The sequence below is a fragment of the Pelodiscus sinensis genome, chromosome 7, assembly GCF_052426305.1.
Source record: "Pelodiscus sinensis isolate ZL-2025 chromosome 7, ASM5242630v1, whole genome shotgun sequence".
Lineage (NCBI taxonomy): Eukaryota > Metazoa > Chordata > Testudines > Trionychidae > Pelodiscus > Pelodiscus sinensis.
In genome coordinates, this window is record NC_143058.1 from 16,119,221 (window position 1) to 16,135,570 (window position 16,350).

General features: G+C 39.9%; 1 protein-coding gene across 2 annotated transcripts in view; it reads right to left on the reverse strand.

The window, feature by feature from the left end:
- DPP10 (dipeptidyl peptidase like 10) overlaps positions 1 to 16,350 on the reverse strand; it is a 468,324-nt gene that overhangs the window by 101,653 nt on the left and 350,321 nt on the right. For both annotated transcript variants that reach the window (XM_075933252.2, XM_075933251.2), the window contains 2 exons: positions 302 to 354; positions 121 to 202 (listed from right to left, as the gene is read on the reverse strand). In XM_075933252.2, the coding sequence (XP_075789367.1) occupies positions 121 to 202; positions 302 to 354 (135 nt within the window). The remainder of the gene's footprint in view (positions 1 to 120; positions 203 to 301; positions 355 to 16,350) is intronic.

A 16,350-nucleotide genomic window follows, 5' to 3' on the forward strand; every position in this document is an offset into this window, starting at 1 on the left:
TTGGTTTCTTTCTTTTTTCTTTTTTCTTTTTTTTTGGTCAATAGTCTGTCTGGACGAGAGTGTTAACACAATATATTACAATGCTATTTTAAACATAGCATTTTAAATGACTGTTCTTACCAGTTGCTCTCCTTGTACGCCCCATGCCGCATACTGTAAAACTGAATCCTCTACTTCTGGAGGGTTTAACTCCCAAACTTCCCTTGAAAAAAATGTAAACATTTTTACTTGCACACATTAACATCACTGCATTTTTTTATATATTGAAACTTAATCATATTGCATTGAAAAAAAATCTTACCTTGTATGTATGTTATAAATCACATATGAAGCTGTATAAGAATAATGAAAAACCTGTAACAAGAAAGATGGTAGAGAAAGAGAGCTATAAGTAGTGGGCCTATGTATGAAGAATATATTGTATTTCCAATATTTATGGTCTTCTGATATGTCCATACATTTGTTTTCTTTTTACCTACTTTAAAATTTGTGTCAGTATTAATCAAAATTAATATGTTCGATATATGTTTTGAATGCAGTATGAAGGACAAGTGTTCAGGGTATGCTCCACTATTCTAAATGTATGGTATGGTTAGTTAATTTTATCAGCCATTGAATCTGTAAAAAAATTGGGCAAACCTTTCCCAACTGCAAAATATTTCCCTTCTCTATGAAACAATAGGTACCAAGAAGAAAAACATGATTTTCTTGCAAATTTACATCAATTTATAGTCAATACAAGGCTTATTTCTGGACCTTCTCTATGAATTCTTTAACTTTTAGTGGGCTATATATATGTATCAAAGGACAGCCACAGAGTAGCGCATCATAGATGGTCACACACAGCTTATTTAGTTGGGAATGAAATAAAAGCATGGAGAACAAACAACTACTGAATAATACTCCTACAAAAGTATTAATTTAGGCTAAATTAACTAATTCCTAAAGAGAGAAATTTTGTGTTTTGCAACAAAGAATACTGGAGGGTTGAAAATTAAGAAGGTTTACAGGAAGATTACGGGATTAGAGAGGAATAGCATTACATAATGAGATTCAACAAAAGTTTTTTAACTGCATACCCAGACTGCAAACATACTATTAAAAAAAAAGGACCTACTGCAAAATAAGAAAACTGGTTGGTAAACCTCTACGTAGCTACACTGATATATCTGAGGATTATATCATGTTACTATGCATTGGTTAACTACAATCTGTTAAACCTCATAAGAAAAAAAAATCCTCAGCTAGACAGTGAGAAAGAAACACAAAGGGTTTTGCCTACCTGAAAAAAGACACACTACACTTAAGTAACTAGATAAACAAATGAAACCAAGCCCAAGAAGATGGTTGAAACACTAATAACGTGTATATAGTCTATACCACTAAGGGTATGTCTACACTACAAAGTTGGATGTTAGTTCGAATTAACTTTCATAGGCGCTACACTAGCGCTCCGCTAGTTCGAACTTAATTCGAACTAGCGGAGCGCTTAGTTCGAACTACGTAAACCTCATTGCACGAGGACTAAGCCTAGTTCGAATTAAGGGCTGTGTAGCTCCTTAATTCGAACTAGTGGGAGGCTAACCCTCCCCAGCTTTCCCTGGTGGCCACTCTGGGCACCACCAGGGAAACTCGTATGCCCCCCTCCTGGCCCTGGAGCCCTTAAAGGGGCACGGGCTGGCTACGGTGCCCGTGCCAGGTGCAAGCCTGCCAGCACCCAGCCAGCAGACCCTGCACCTGGCACGCCATGAGCCAGCCACTCGATGCCCCCCAGCCCTCCGCCTCTTCCCGGGACCAGGCTGGCGGCTCCCGGGAGCCTGCCCAGGACCGCAAGAGGCGGGCACCCGCCTGGTCTAGTGCAGACAACGTGGACCTCGTCCACGAACTCCGCACTAGGCACAGGAAAGTGGCCGTCTCAGGCAGGATAGCTGCCAGCCTGGCCACCCAGGAGCAGGTTTGCATGAAAATCAGGGTGGTCCACTGAGACCCCCGACCCTGAGCCCTGAGCTTAGAATGGCCGTACTGGGTCAGACCAAAGGTCCATCTAGTCCAGTAGCCTGTCTGCCAACAGCAGCCAACCCTAGGTACCCTGGAGGGGATGGACCAAAGACAGTGACCAAGCCGTTTGTCTCGTGCCATCCATCTCCAGCCTTCCACAAACTTTGGGCAGGGACACCATTTCTACTCCCTGACTAATACCACTCCATGGACCCAACCTCTATGACTTGATCCAACTTCTCTTTAAACTCTGTTCTAGTTCTAGCCTTCACAGCCTCCTGCAGCAAGGAGTTCCACAGGTTGACTCTTTGCTTTGTGAAGAACAACTTTCTGTTACTAGTTTGAAGCCTGTTACCCATTCCTTTCCTTTGGTGTCCTCTAGTCCTTCTATTATGGGAACTAATGGAGAACTTTTCTTTATGCACCCTCTCCACCCCACTCGTGCTTTTATAGACCTCTATCATATCCCCCCTCCGTTTCCTCTTCTCTAAGCTGAAAAGTCCCAGTCTCTTTAGCCTCTCTTCATATGGGACCTGTTCCAAATCCCTGATCATTCTAGTTGCCCTCCCCTCTCCCAGCCTCTCTCTTCCCCTCACCCACCTCTTTTTCCCAGTCTCCCCCAGTTTTGTCCAATAAAGAGAGATTCTATTTTTGAACACACGTTTTCTTTATTTTGTACATCAGGAAGGGGGGCTAGGGAAGGGTAAGTGGAAGGAGGTGAGGGAGAAATGGGATATGCGGCCCCGATGGGGAGGACTGGGCTGGCTCTGCGGGCTTCTCGGAGTGGAAGCTCTCCTGTAGCCCCCCGATTGCCCCCTCCCCCCGGATGGCAGCCTGTGCCAAGTGCAGCCGGGGTGATGGCCGAGTGCTGTGATGTTCCGCGTGTGGGCCCTCAGGGCACTCCAAGCCAGGATTGCTTTGCAAGTGGGGAACCGTGAGAACTGTCTGTCCGGGGTGGGGGTCGGGTCCCTTTAAGCACAGCCCTTGGCTAGCCTGAGACAGCAGCTCCACGCTCTAAGTCCTCATCTGCTGCCTTGCCTGCACTGCTTCCGGCCATCCTTAACCTCTGTTCAGGGTCCACTCTGTGTGGACATGCTAGTTTGAATTAGCAAAACGCTAATTAGAACTAGTTTTTAAGTTTAGCTGCGCTAATTCAAATTAGCTTAGTTCGAATTAGCGCTGTAGTGTAGACATACCCTAAGATACTTGCATGCAGTTGACAATGAATGAACAACTTGGGTTTATATTGCAATGAAAATTAACAGGAAAACATGTTAGTAGGAAACTCAGCCATGAACTCCTCCTGCTTCACAATTAACATTTGACAGGTGTGAAATAACAATACTAGTTTACAATTTTAGGAACTGAAGTAGATGTCAACTGTGCTCTCTGCAAGGCTAAATCAGGGCCACCCGATTTAAAACTCCTGTGGGGAGTTGGTGGATTTCAATTCATAAACTGTAGAGAGTGACTTAACTTTTTAGTAACTCTTTCCCATACTGTGAAATAGAAATAATGAGATCTACCCACGCTTGTGAAGTGCTTTGAGATCTGCAGATGGAAAGTGTTGTATAATCACTAAATCTAATCATAATAAAATGATGCTGATCCAAAGGGAACATGAGAGAAAGGTCCACCTGAAAATGTGAGTATCATTAAGGGAGACATCGCCCTCAAAACGTAATGTGCTAACACAACTGGGATATTGTTATGCCTCTCAGCATACTGAATTTTAAAAATAAAAGAGGAATATTATTAAAAATGATTTGTCTTAGGAAGTACTCAAATCCCTAACAGGTATTACCCCAAATGAATTAACAGAGAGATTGCTCTCATTGCGAGTACAATACTTTCAAACTTTGTTTTTCCTGGGCATCTTCAAATCCAACAGAGAATTTATTAAAGAATCCAAAAGAGTCACTGTTCCTCTTATGGAAACAGGTTCCTATCTCCACTCAAATAATTAAGCAATTAAATATTAGGGCCCTTCTCTTTCCCCAAGAAAACTACAAAAATCTCTTTCCCTGACATCAACATACGACAGTTAAGGCTATTTATCAAGCATTAGTGAAAAATTAAAACCCAGAAAAATTGTTCAAACCCTTAACAATTTCAGCCTTTCCTTCTTACTTTCTTGGGATTCTGGATGCAGCTACATTATGAGTAAATAATATAAACTGGTACTTCATGGAAAGCTTTAAAGACATTCTATTTGGAAGCAAATGTACAAACTGTTCCATATTTTCACCATATTCTTCATTATTAAGGATAACTGTATAGAAATGGAACTGTTGCCATTTCGGGCCTAGTTCTGTCATCTTTCTTGACCTGGACAAATGAGGGTTATCAATTTTGGTTTAAAATATTCCTAGAGGTTTTCTCACATAACATAATATTTAATTAAACATCAGGGCAATCCTAGAGAGTTGGCAACCCTGCGGAGTTGCCAACCTTAGGACAAACATCCAGACTCTATGAATAATCCCACAGAAAATAAGCAATCTACCAGTTTTAATGTCTGGAGGGTCTGTAACACCAGTAGGATAATATGGAATAAGAGCTGAGGAATTTTTAACAAACAAGCACTGTTTTTATGAAAACTAAACAAAAGAAAGGAAAGAGAGCATTGAAAAACATTAGTTATATAAATAGGCATGAGTAACACTTTAGAATACATGAAAGGAATTTACAGATTTTAATTATGTAACCTTTATGTTAAGCATATTTTATTTAATTTACAACAGCAATGTATATTTTCTCAATAAGTAACAAACTGTTAAGTATAGTACTGTATGTTTGAGGAAGAAATTTGAATGTCATGTCATTTTTCAGTTTATCAAACTATTATTACACACAAAGTGAATTATATTTTATTTTCCATTTAATTCCCTCCCCTTTTTAATACTTAAAAATATCAATCTAAATAATTATTAGTCTTCTGTTGAAAGTATCCATGTCTCCAGAATGATTCTTACAATGTTATGACACTGACATTACGTTATCTACAAATCAATTTTACGTAAGAACATAAGAACGGTCATACTGGGTCAGAAGAAAGGTCCATCTAGCCCAATATCCTGTCTTATAGTGGCCAATGTCAGAGACCCCAGAGAGAGTAAACAGAAACAGGTAATCATCAAGTTATCCCTCTACTGTCATCCATTTCCAGCCCCTGACAAACAGAGGCTAGAGACACCATTTCTATCCGTATTGGCTAATAAGTATTGATGGGCCTAACCTCCATGAATTTATCTAGTTGTTTCTTGAACCCCAGAATCATAGAACACTAGAATTTGAATGGACCTTGAGAGGTCATCGAATCCAGTTCCCTGCCCTCATGGCAGGACCAAGCATGGTCTAGACTATCCCTGATAGATGTCTGTCTAACCTGTTCTTGAATATCTCCAGACATGGAGATTCTGCAACCTCCCTAGGCAATTTATTCCGGTGTTTAAACAATCTGACAGTTAGGTAGTTTTTCCTAATGTCTAACCTAAACTTCCCTTGCTGCAGTTTAAGCCCATTGCTTCTTGTCCTATTATCAGAGACCAAGGAGAACAATTTTTCTCTCTCCTTTTTTGACACCCTTTTAGATACTTGAAAACCGCTATAATGTCCCCTCTCAGTCTTTTCCTTTCCAAACTAAACAAGCCCAATTCTTTCAGTCTTCCCGCATAGCTCATGTTCTCTAGAACTTTTTCATTCTTGTGGCTCTTCTCTGGACCTTCTCCAATTTTGCCACATCTTTCCTGAAATGTGGTGCCCAGAACTGGACACAATACTTCAATTTAGGCTTATGATTTCTTGTGTCTTGCCCACAACACTCCTGTTAATGCATCCCAGAATCATGTTTGCTTTTTTTGCAACAGTGTCACAGTGTTGATTCATATTTAGCCTGTGGTCCACTATGACCCCTAAATCCCTTTCTGCAGTACTCCTTCCTAGACAGTCGCTTCTCATTCTGTATGTGTGAAACTGATTATTCCTTCCTAAGTGGAGCACTTTGCATTTGTCCATATTAAATAAACATCATCCTATTTACCTCAGACTATTTCTCCAGTTTTTCCAGATCATTTTGAATTATGACCCTATCCTCTAAAGCAGTTGCTACCCCTCCCAGCTTGGTATTATCTGCAAGCTTAATAATCATACTCTCTATGCCAATATCTAAATAATTGATGAAGACATTAAACAGAACCGGTCCTAAACGGACTCCTGAAGAACACAACTTGTTATTCCCCTTCAGCATAATTAAACCCTGTTAAGGTCCAGGACTTCACAACCACCTCTGGTAAGGAGTTCCACAGGTTGACTGTGTGCTGAGTACAGAAAGACTTCCCTTTGTTTGTTTTAAACCTGCTGCCTGTTAATTTCATTTGGTGACCGCCTAGTTCTTATGTTATTCAAGTAAAATCTTGTCATTTTGCTTGAATCTTTCATCAACCACTATTGATAAATAACAAATAAGATGACTGGTTGTTCGCACTAGTTGCAGGAGCCATACACACTCAAAAAATCACTAACTACACTTAAATTATTTGGAGGTGCAGGTGATTTCACTTTCTAAATCTCATTGCTATAATATGAGTTATATTGGTAGACATGCTGTCAAGGCTGTTCCCCACTCTGGCACAATAAATGCAGAAGTGGGTACCCACAAAAAGCACCTGAAATCTTATGTCTCCAGGCTTTAGTACAAAAACTCCCCCAAAATCCTAATACCCGGACTTTGGAGAATAAAAACTGCTGCCACCCCCCGAGTATTCCAAAAAACCCAGGGAAGCAATCATTTGGAAAACCTCCTCCCTAAAACCTCAGGGTTACCACAAGCTCTTTTTCCCCAAAGAGCTTGAAAAAGAAAAGAGAAACTAAGCTGCAGTTTGTGATAGTCAGAGGCATGCAGATACCAACAGACAGATTTTCCAGGACACAGAAATGAACCAATACCAGGTTCATAAAAAAACAGAAGCGAAACAATACTACCATTGCAAGCATAGTGACTAGATGGAAAAGAGCCACCAATTAATCTAAAACAAAAGGAAGAACTATGTAGCACTTTAAAGACTAACAAGATGGTTTAAAAAGTGATGAGCTTTCGTGGGCCAGACCCACTTCCTCAGATCATATGCTGGAACAGAATTGGCATGACTGTATATACTAAAGGAATACAATGAAAAAAGTGAACGCATTATTAAACTGATAAATCAGATTTAGTACAGAAGGTGGGGTGAGGGAGAGGGAGGGAATAGCTATTTATGAGTCAATGAATGGCTAATCAGGGATGATAAGTGGGGAAGCTATCTTTATAATGGTTAAGGTAATTATCATCTTTGTTAAGGCCCATTTGTAAAGTGTCAAATTTATGTATGAATGAAAGTTCTGAAGTTTCCCTCTGTAATCTGGTGTTAAAGTCTCTTTGAAGTAAGATGCACGTAGTAAGGTTGTTAAAACTATGTCCAGGTAGGTTGAAATGAAAACCAACTGTTTTTTCCTTGTGAAGATGTCTGATGTCTGATTAGTGGGCATTAATTCTTTGGTGAAGTGTCTGAGAATTCTGTCTAATATACATAGCAGAAGGACACTGTTGGTACTTGATGGCATAAATTATATTTCTGGATGAACAGGAATGTGTGTTCTTGATCATATATCCAGTGATGGTGTCACCAGAGTAAATACGTGGACATGCTTGGTCCACGAGGAGTAACGGTAGTTCGGAACAGGAAGCCTAATCCGAACTACCTAGTTCGTGCCGTGTGTAGCCGCGGGCACGGAGTCTGAACTAGCAGACATTTAAAAATGGCGGCGCCCGGCAATATGCAAATGAAGCCCGGGAAATTCAAATCCCGGGCTTCATTTGCAACTCCGGTCGCCTACATTAACCACCCTAGTTCGAACTAGGGTGGTAGTGTAGACATACCCTACGAGACTATGGGTCTGTCCCCCAGAGCCTCTCAGAGTGTAGTATCCTGTTCCAGTATAGATTGTAGGTTACTGATAATGCGTTGGAGGAGTTTAAGTTGCGTTGGAGGAGTTTAAGTTGGGGGCTATAGGTGATGACAAGTGGTGTTCTATTTTTGGTTTTCTTGGGCTTATCTTGAAGTAGATGGTTTCTGGGTATTCAATTGGCTCTTTCAATTTGTTTTTTTATTCCCCCGGTGGGTAATTGAGATTTACAAATGCTTGGTAGAGATCTTGAAGTTTCTGGTCTCTGTCAGTGGGATTAGAGCAGATGCAGTTGTATCTAAGGGCTTGACTATAGATGATGGATCGTATCGTGTGTCCTGGATGGAAGCTAGAGGCATGTAGGTAAGTGTAGCAGTCAGTGGGCTTTCTCTAGGGAGTGGTATTAATCTAGATACTCAGGGGGACCCCCTGGGCTCAGGACTTTAAGTACAAAAGGAAAACACTTTTAAAGAGAAAAGAAAAAATACACTTTGAATAGCTCAAACACCTCCACATTCCCAAACCAGAAAACAATAAAACCTGATGGGTTATCTAGACTTTGCACTACTTACACATATAAGAAGTTTGTTCTTGAGGAGAGAAGTGTCTTTCGCCTCCCTTAGTACCTGGAGAAACTCTCTGACTCAGACAAAGGAGAGAAAAGTTAAAAATTCCTTTGTCCCAGTTTGAAATCCCTACCTGCATTGTTATTGTCTGACCAAATACCTGGCTAGGTTAACCCCTTACCCACCACTCTGCTGGTCAGCCATCATGGTTATGACACATGCTCCAACTGTTTGTACTGCTGTGGAGGCCTAGGTTTAACCAGCCTCTTTAATATTTCATTGATATTGGGAAATCTTCTGATTGTCTACAGATGATGCAGTGGCTCTGGCCTACCCTTCCTTTGTTATGGGGAGTGGTCGGGGAAAAGTCGGCATAGGTGAGACATTTCTCCCTTCTTGGAGTCAAAGTGAGATAGCATTATACTCTGAGGTTGAGCTTATTTATTCTGAAGATTGATTGGCACAGAGACGGATTTATAGGTTAAGTGATAGCTTAGCTCTGTCTGTCCCCTCCTACTAGTCTTGCATTAAGTTCAGCACAGGCAGAACATAGAATCAGATCCTGTATAGTCATAGTTTTCTTTGTGAAAATTGTGTTTCATTTCCTTTGTAAGATTTAATTCTAAAATATCTGATTTTCCTTTTCACTTCTGCATCCCCAAACCTGCATCCCATAATTCCTTCCCTGCCTTCTAGGAAATATGGTGGGGACTATAAAAACATGCTCAAAGATTACATCTTGGTTAACCTTTCAAACATGTCACCTCAGCTAACGCAGGCTATAATTCTAACTGATTGAACAGAAGTGAAGTTCATTAGTATCTGATGAAAGTTGTAAAGTATACTAAAGAAAAGGAGGAGGAGCATAGTGAGAACAAGAAGGAATGAGGGCAATGAATGTATGGGAAAGCAGATAAAGCCTCTTGAAGATGTATCAGAGAGGAACAAGCAATGTAATCATCCTCACTATGTTTTAAAAGTTAAAGTATTATCTCTTATTCACTACTGGAAAATTAATAAAGGATGGTGGCCTGGCATTAGTCAGCAATATTACTACATTTTTTGGAAAAACCATTATGAGGACATTGCAGTGGAAACGGAAAATGTAGATGTCCCAGTATGGTATGCATGCTTGTGAAGGCTCACTGGTCTATGGCAAATAAATAACATTGGACATATCTGCTGAAATAAGTCAGAAAATGTTCCCCATATCATCTGGCAATGTTGATTTAGGAACTGTGAAAATGAACTTCTAGATAAGATAGATAGCATATGCCTCCTCTGAATACTGTGTTTATTTTTTTCTCCCACCACTGTGCACTGAGTAACAGCTTGTGGATTCTACATGTAACAGCTACTGAATATTACAAATTTCATCTCAAAAACAGCCCTTCAGTCTACCATCAATTTGTAAACTGAACATAGTCTTTCGTCTGAAGGTGTTCAACAGTGGCACGGGGGAGGAATTCCTCTGCTTTTTGTATATACCTGAAAAACTAACATTACAAAGAATCCAAGTGAAAAAGTAACTTTAAGACAAATAGCCCCAGTCAAAACACATTGGAATAACAATCTATTATTCGGCAAAGAATCAACAATAAAAAATCCTTATCAACTATGATCTGAAACTTCAACATATTGTCCTAGGTTTTAGCAATGTCCTTTACTGTCTGTCAAGGTACATCTTAGTCTTCCCAAGGTTCCTCAAAGTGAAATATTGTCATGGAGATCAATGCATGGCCTAGCAGAATGCAAGAAAACAAAGTACAATATATGTCCATCTGCCAAATGTTTCAGTTGTGTGGCTTCACTAATTCTGTAATGTACTCCAGGTAATATTCAGTGGAAAGGAGTGATTTAGAACTCATTTCTTGCTAGTGCCGTTTTCAGGCAAAATACTGCCAAAATAACTCATCTGTGAGGTTATGGGTATCCTCAGCTTCCATGGAAACTGACAAAACTCAGTATATCAGAAGGCTAAGTCCTCTAGATATGTGGGGGAGGGGGAGGGAATCTAAGTAATGTTTAATTCTCCACAGTATGCCTTGATTAAATTATGTAAGGCCTTATTTACTTCAAGAAGCATAATGACATCACTTTGTTAGCTGGGATTTTTTCAGTGGTTTAAATGGACTGTGCTCTCTTTTAATTGTTTCCCTACAACACATTTGCACAAAGTGTGCATATGTACTTTGAGCTAGATTCTCCTACTCTTCCTCACTCTGAGTTCTACCACACACAGTGAGTTCTCCCATTTGATTTAATTGACTTGTAGGGCTGTAAGACTGTCAGAATCTGGCTTAATACTAATAAATATGTTAAAATAAGCATTACCTCATGGGCTTTCAATTATTTCTTCCAGTCACATCCAAGTGTAGCTTCCCCATCCAACTGAATAAGACAGGTGTCTGAAAACAGTATTCCCACTATTGATTTTTTGTTTGTTTATTTTATGTGGATTTAACCAAACAAAAAGAAGAATGCCTGTCCTGGGCACTAAGTGCTCTTCCCATTAATTAAAATTGCAATGCAAATATGATTGCACAATTAAACCAGCAGTATATTCTAGCATGATCACTGCCACTTATCTCCATGGGGACACTATGGCAGAGAGAGAAAAGCAGTTTCTCACATGAAAGAGTACCACGTTATGAAGATCTTCATTATAGGTCAGTGGGTTATTAGATCTTTTATAGGTAATATTTACACTTCTTATTACATTAAGGTAAATTCTAGGAAGCTAGCCAGATAATTTCTGCCTTAAAGAGAACAGTTAATTTTGTTCAGTTATATTTATTGTCATTGCAACTGTATGTCTCTCAATAATAAAAACACAGGTCTGAAAATAACATTCTCCCCCACAGAGTGCATGGCCAAATGACTGATGCTATTGTTACAGAGTTGTGGTTGTTAGATTTGTTTAGCTCAGAGCACTAAATTTTCCTGAGCTCAGCTCACATAAGAAAAGTAATCTAAAATGAAAAGAGGGTTCTCTCTTACACAGTCAAGTCTCTTACTACAGTATGCATTACAAAATGGATAAAAATTAAGAAATGGAAGGTATGAAATCACTGTAAAAGGAAAAAAACCAAGCTACCTTATAATACATACATCATGCTTGCAAACAGGAGCAGCTAACAGGGAGTTTGGAGAGGTTCTCTAGGTAAAAGAGGAGTAAATACGGGACCCTTGTGGTAAGTGGCTATATGTCGTCTGTTTGTGAGGGGGTGGGTGGGTTATTTGCTGTGTGCTGAGCTTGTGTTTGTCTGTTTGGTTTGTTTGTTTGTTTGAATGAGCTTCTAAAAGTTTTGAAATCTAAAAGCCTCTGTTAATTGGCTATGCCTCAGTCAGGGGGAGGGCTATCAGAGCTTTATAAGCCTGTGAGTCAGCAACCAGGGAGCTTGCAAACAGCAGCAGCTAACAGGGAGTTTGGAGAGGGAGTTTAAAGGGCACTAGTGACTTCTGACCTTCTTTAAACATAACTTTTATAATCTATATTCTAGACATTTAATAAGTTTAGACTTAAACTTATTCATAAGAAAAATGGAGACAGAAGCCCAGCAGCAGAGTGGGGGCCGTCCTGTTTATTGCATTGAGTGTCACATGTATGATTACCTGCCCTGTGGGTGGGTGGCATATGTGTGCACCCATTGCAAGGAGCTCCTGAGCCTCAGAGACTGAGTTCGGACTTTGGAGGCCAGGGGAGCTGAACTGGAAGAGCTAAGGAAGGGAGAGAGATATGTTGAGGAGACTTTCCGGGACACTGTAGTACTGTCCCATCTCCAGTCTGAGAGCCCCAGTGCTCTTAAAGAGGATGAAAGTCTCAAGGGAACAGAGCATTCAATGGGAACACAGTGAAACCTTCCCGTAGTTGGGACCCTCCTTCCAGAGGATATTGCGGTATCCTCTCGCACTGAGGATACCTCTGAGGGAGAGGGAATGCCAGTTGTTAGGAAGAGGCAGATGTTAGTAGTGGGTGATTCAAACGTTAGAAACATAGATAGTTGGGTTTGTGATGACCAGGAGAACTGTATGGTCACTTGCCTGCCTGGTGTGAAGATTGCGGATCTCTCAAGGCATCTGGATAGACTTATGTGTAGTGCTGGGGAGGAGCCAGTGGTCGTGGTACAAGTAGGTACCAATGACATAGGGAAGGGTAGGATAGATGTCCTGGAAGCCAAATTTAAGTTGCTAGGAAAGAGACTGAAATCCAGAACCTCTATGGTGGCATTCTCGGAAATGCTTCCAGTTCCACACGCAGGGCCAGGTAGGCAGGCAGAGCTTCAGAGTCTCAATGCGTGGATGAGACAATGGTGTAGGGAAGAGGGGTTTGGATTTTTAGGGACTGGGGACACTTTGGGGAGAGGAGGAGCCTATATAGGACATTTCATGTTTCACGAGGAGTAACGGTAGTTCAGAATAGGAAGCCTAGTCCGAAACGGCGGCTCCTGGTGAGATGCAAATGAAGCCTGGGAAATTCAAATCATTTGCAACTCCGGTTGAACTAGGGTGGTAGTGTAGACATACCCTTAGAGTTCTTTGAAGGGGTTAACAAACATGAGGACAAGGGGGATCCAGTAGATATAGTATACTTAGATTTGCAGAAAGCCTTTGACAAGGTCCCTCACCAAAGACTCTTGTGTAAATTACATTGCCATGGGATAAGAGGGAAGGTCCTTTCTTGGATCGAGAACTGGTTAAAAGACAGGAAACAAAGGGTAGGAATAAATGGTAAATTTTCAGAATGGAGAGGGGTAACTAGTGGTGACCCCAAGGGTCCAGTCCTGGGACCAATCCTTTTCAACTTATTCATAAATGATCTGGAGAAAGGGGTAAGCTGTGAGGTGGTAAAGTTTGTGGATGATACCAAACTGTTTAGGATAGTCAAGACAGAAACAGACTGTAAGGGACTCCAACAAGATCTCACCAAACTGAGTGATTGGGCAACAAAATGGCAAATGAAATTTAATGTGGATAAGTGTAAAGTAATGCACATCGGGAAAAATAACCCCAACTATACGTACAGTATGATGGGGGCTAATTTGGCTACGACAAATCAGGAAAGAGATCTTGGAGTTATCATGGATAATTCTCTGAAAACTTCTACACAGTGTTCAGCGGCGGTCAAAAAGGCAAATAGGATACTAGGAATTATTAAGGAAAGGATAGAAAATAAGACCCAGAATATCTTACTGCCTCTGTATAAAACTATGGTACACCCACATCTTGAATACTGTGTACAGATGTGGTCTCCTCACCTCAAAAAAGATATTTTGGCTTTGGAAAGGGTTCAGAAAAGGGCAACTAAAATGATTAGGGATTTGGAACAGGTCCCATATGAAGAGAGGTTAAAGCAACTGGGACTTTTCAGTTTAGAAAAGAGGAGACTGAGTGGGAATATGACAGAGGTATATAAAATCATGAGTGGTGTGGAGAGGGCAGATAAAGAAAAGTTATTTATTAGTTCCCATAATAGAAGAACTAGAGGACACCAAATGAAATTAATGGGTAGCAGGTTTAAAACTAATAAAAGAAAGTTCTTCACACAGCGTGTAGTCAACCTGTGGAACTCCTTGCCGGAGGAGGCTGTGAAGGCTAGGACTACAACAGAGTTTAAAGAGAAGCTAGATAATTTCATGGAGGTGAGGTCCATAAAAGGCTATTAGCCAGGGGATAGAAATGATGTCCCTGTCCTCTGTTTGTCAGAGGCTGGAGAAGGATGGCAGGAGACAAATCGCTTGATCATTGTCTTTGGTCCACCCTCTCTGGGGCACCTGGTGTTGGCGACTGTCGGCAGACAGGCTACTGGGCTACATGGACCTTTGGTCTGACCTAGTATGGCCGTTCTTATGTTCTTATTCATTTCTTCATTCATCTGTGAACACTTGACCATTGAAAATCTATCCAATATGAAAGAAAGAAGACTATGTGGTTATCATATTGATTTGGTTATTTTCATATACAGTACAGGAAATGGTTGTAGATTTTGATGTGGCTTGAAGTAGCTGTGGCATAGTGACTTTGTTTTCATTTTTTTGTTACAATTAAAATTTCAAAGATTTTTTGATAACTGACTTATGTGTAATTTCAAGCATTTTAAGGAGAAAGTGTTGATTATAATAATTTAGTCCAAGTTTCTGCAAGCATACCACAGGTTGTGGAGCCTCACCTAATAGTTGTAGCATCGAGACCAGAATAAAACTTGACAATATTCTTTTACTTCACTGTTTCATGTTTTGACAACAGAGAGAAGGCAATTGAAATAAAATGGGAGTCTCCAGCATGTGCAGTAAACTACAAATAATACCAAAGCACAGCGTAACAGATTGGAGAGAATGGAAAAAGGTCAAAATAAAAGATAGAGGCCTGGGACTGACATGAAAGAAATACCATCAAAGATATTCTGGAATTTTTAAGTGTACTGTAATAGTACATTTATGATGCAATTGGCTTATGACCAAGTGACACAGTAGACTCTGATTGTGACAAATAACTTTGTTACCTTATAATTATATTTTATAATAATAATTATTATTATAAAAATAGATTTACCACTCCTCTAAAGTAAGCACATTTTAATCTAGGTATTTTATACTAGAAGGCCATATTCTGCTCTCACTTTTGTTATATTTAGGCAAGCGGGATTCCAGTGTAAATTACTCCAGGTTTGCACCAATACAAATGAAAGCAGAGTTTGTGCAACATGCTGAGGTCCAGTAAATAGATATTTCTCGACACCTACCCATTCACTTTGTTCAGTCATTCACTTGAGAGATGAACTGGCGATACCAAACCCATTTTAGCACAGAATCAATCCTTGCCTCTCTCTACTATAGGAAGCTGAATTACACCAGGGGTGAACCTGGTCCTTTTTTTACAGAGTCAAGATTCCAAACAGCAAACCTTTTTGTGCAAAAGTACAAAATAAAATTTTTAAAAAATCAATATTCACATAACAAACATCCACTTCTTATTTATTTTGTGTTAACTTAAGGATATGTGACTCTGCTAAGATTACAGTGCAAAGAAAATGGAATCCATACCCAATGCACTGAGACAGAATTTCTAGAAGGCAATAAAAATGACACATTCAATTTTTTCCTTTGTGTTAAAAGATGTGTAGCTTCTCTGTTAGTAAAACTTGTAATATAGTTAATAAGCTGAAATTAGTAACAGCATGTCTATTGCCCAAGGCAAAGATTCAGCTCATATATGAATCTTTATTCCATTTTGTAATCTATCTACTAAATAAATAAGTAATGGCATCAATATCTGCACTGACGTTAAAATTCACCTTTTTCTTGAGGCTACATTATAATTCCTACTTCTTTTTAAACATACACCATGTGCTTGCCCCATCTACCTCTACAGCACTGTTAGCACAGATGCCAATATTAAAAGAAGGTTTTTAAAAAATCTGAATTCATCAGTGCCAGTCAGTGGATTTTAGTATTATCCCATATTGGGTTACTTGCGTGTACAGAATACAATTTCAAGTGACAAGTGAACTTTGCCATTTTAACTTCAGGTTGCAGGCATATTAAAACAAAAGGGATATGCTTTTTGAATATGAATGAAGAGCTTTAAGACACAGCATTGACTTATTTTTGTATATCTTCAAAAATTATGGAGCCTGATTCAGCTAGGTGCTTAAGCACATGCCTAACTTTAACCACCTGAGTAGTCCTGCTGATCTGTTCGGCTCTACTAAGTATTCAAAGAGAGGAGCATGCTTAACTACCTTGTTGAACCGAGGACTTGGACCCCAATCCACAAAAGCACTTAAGCATGGTCTTAAATTCAAGCATCTCCGGGCTTCAATATTAATAACAAATGTTTTGCA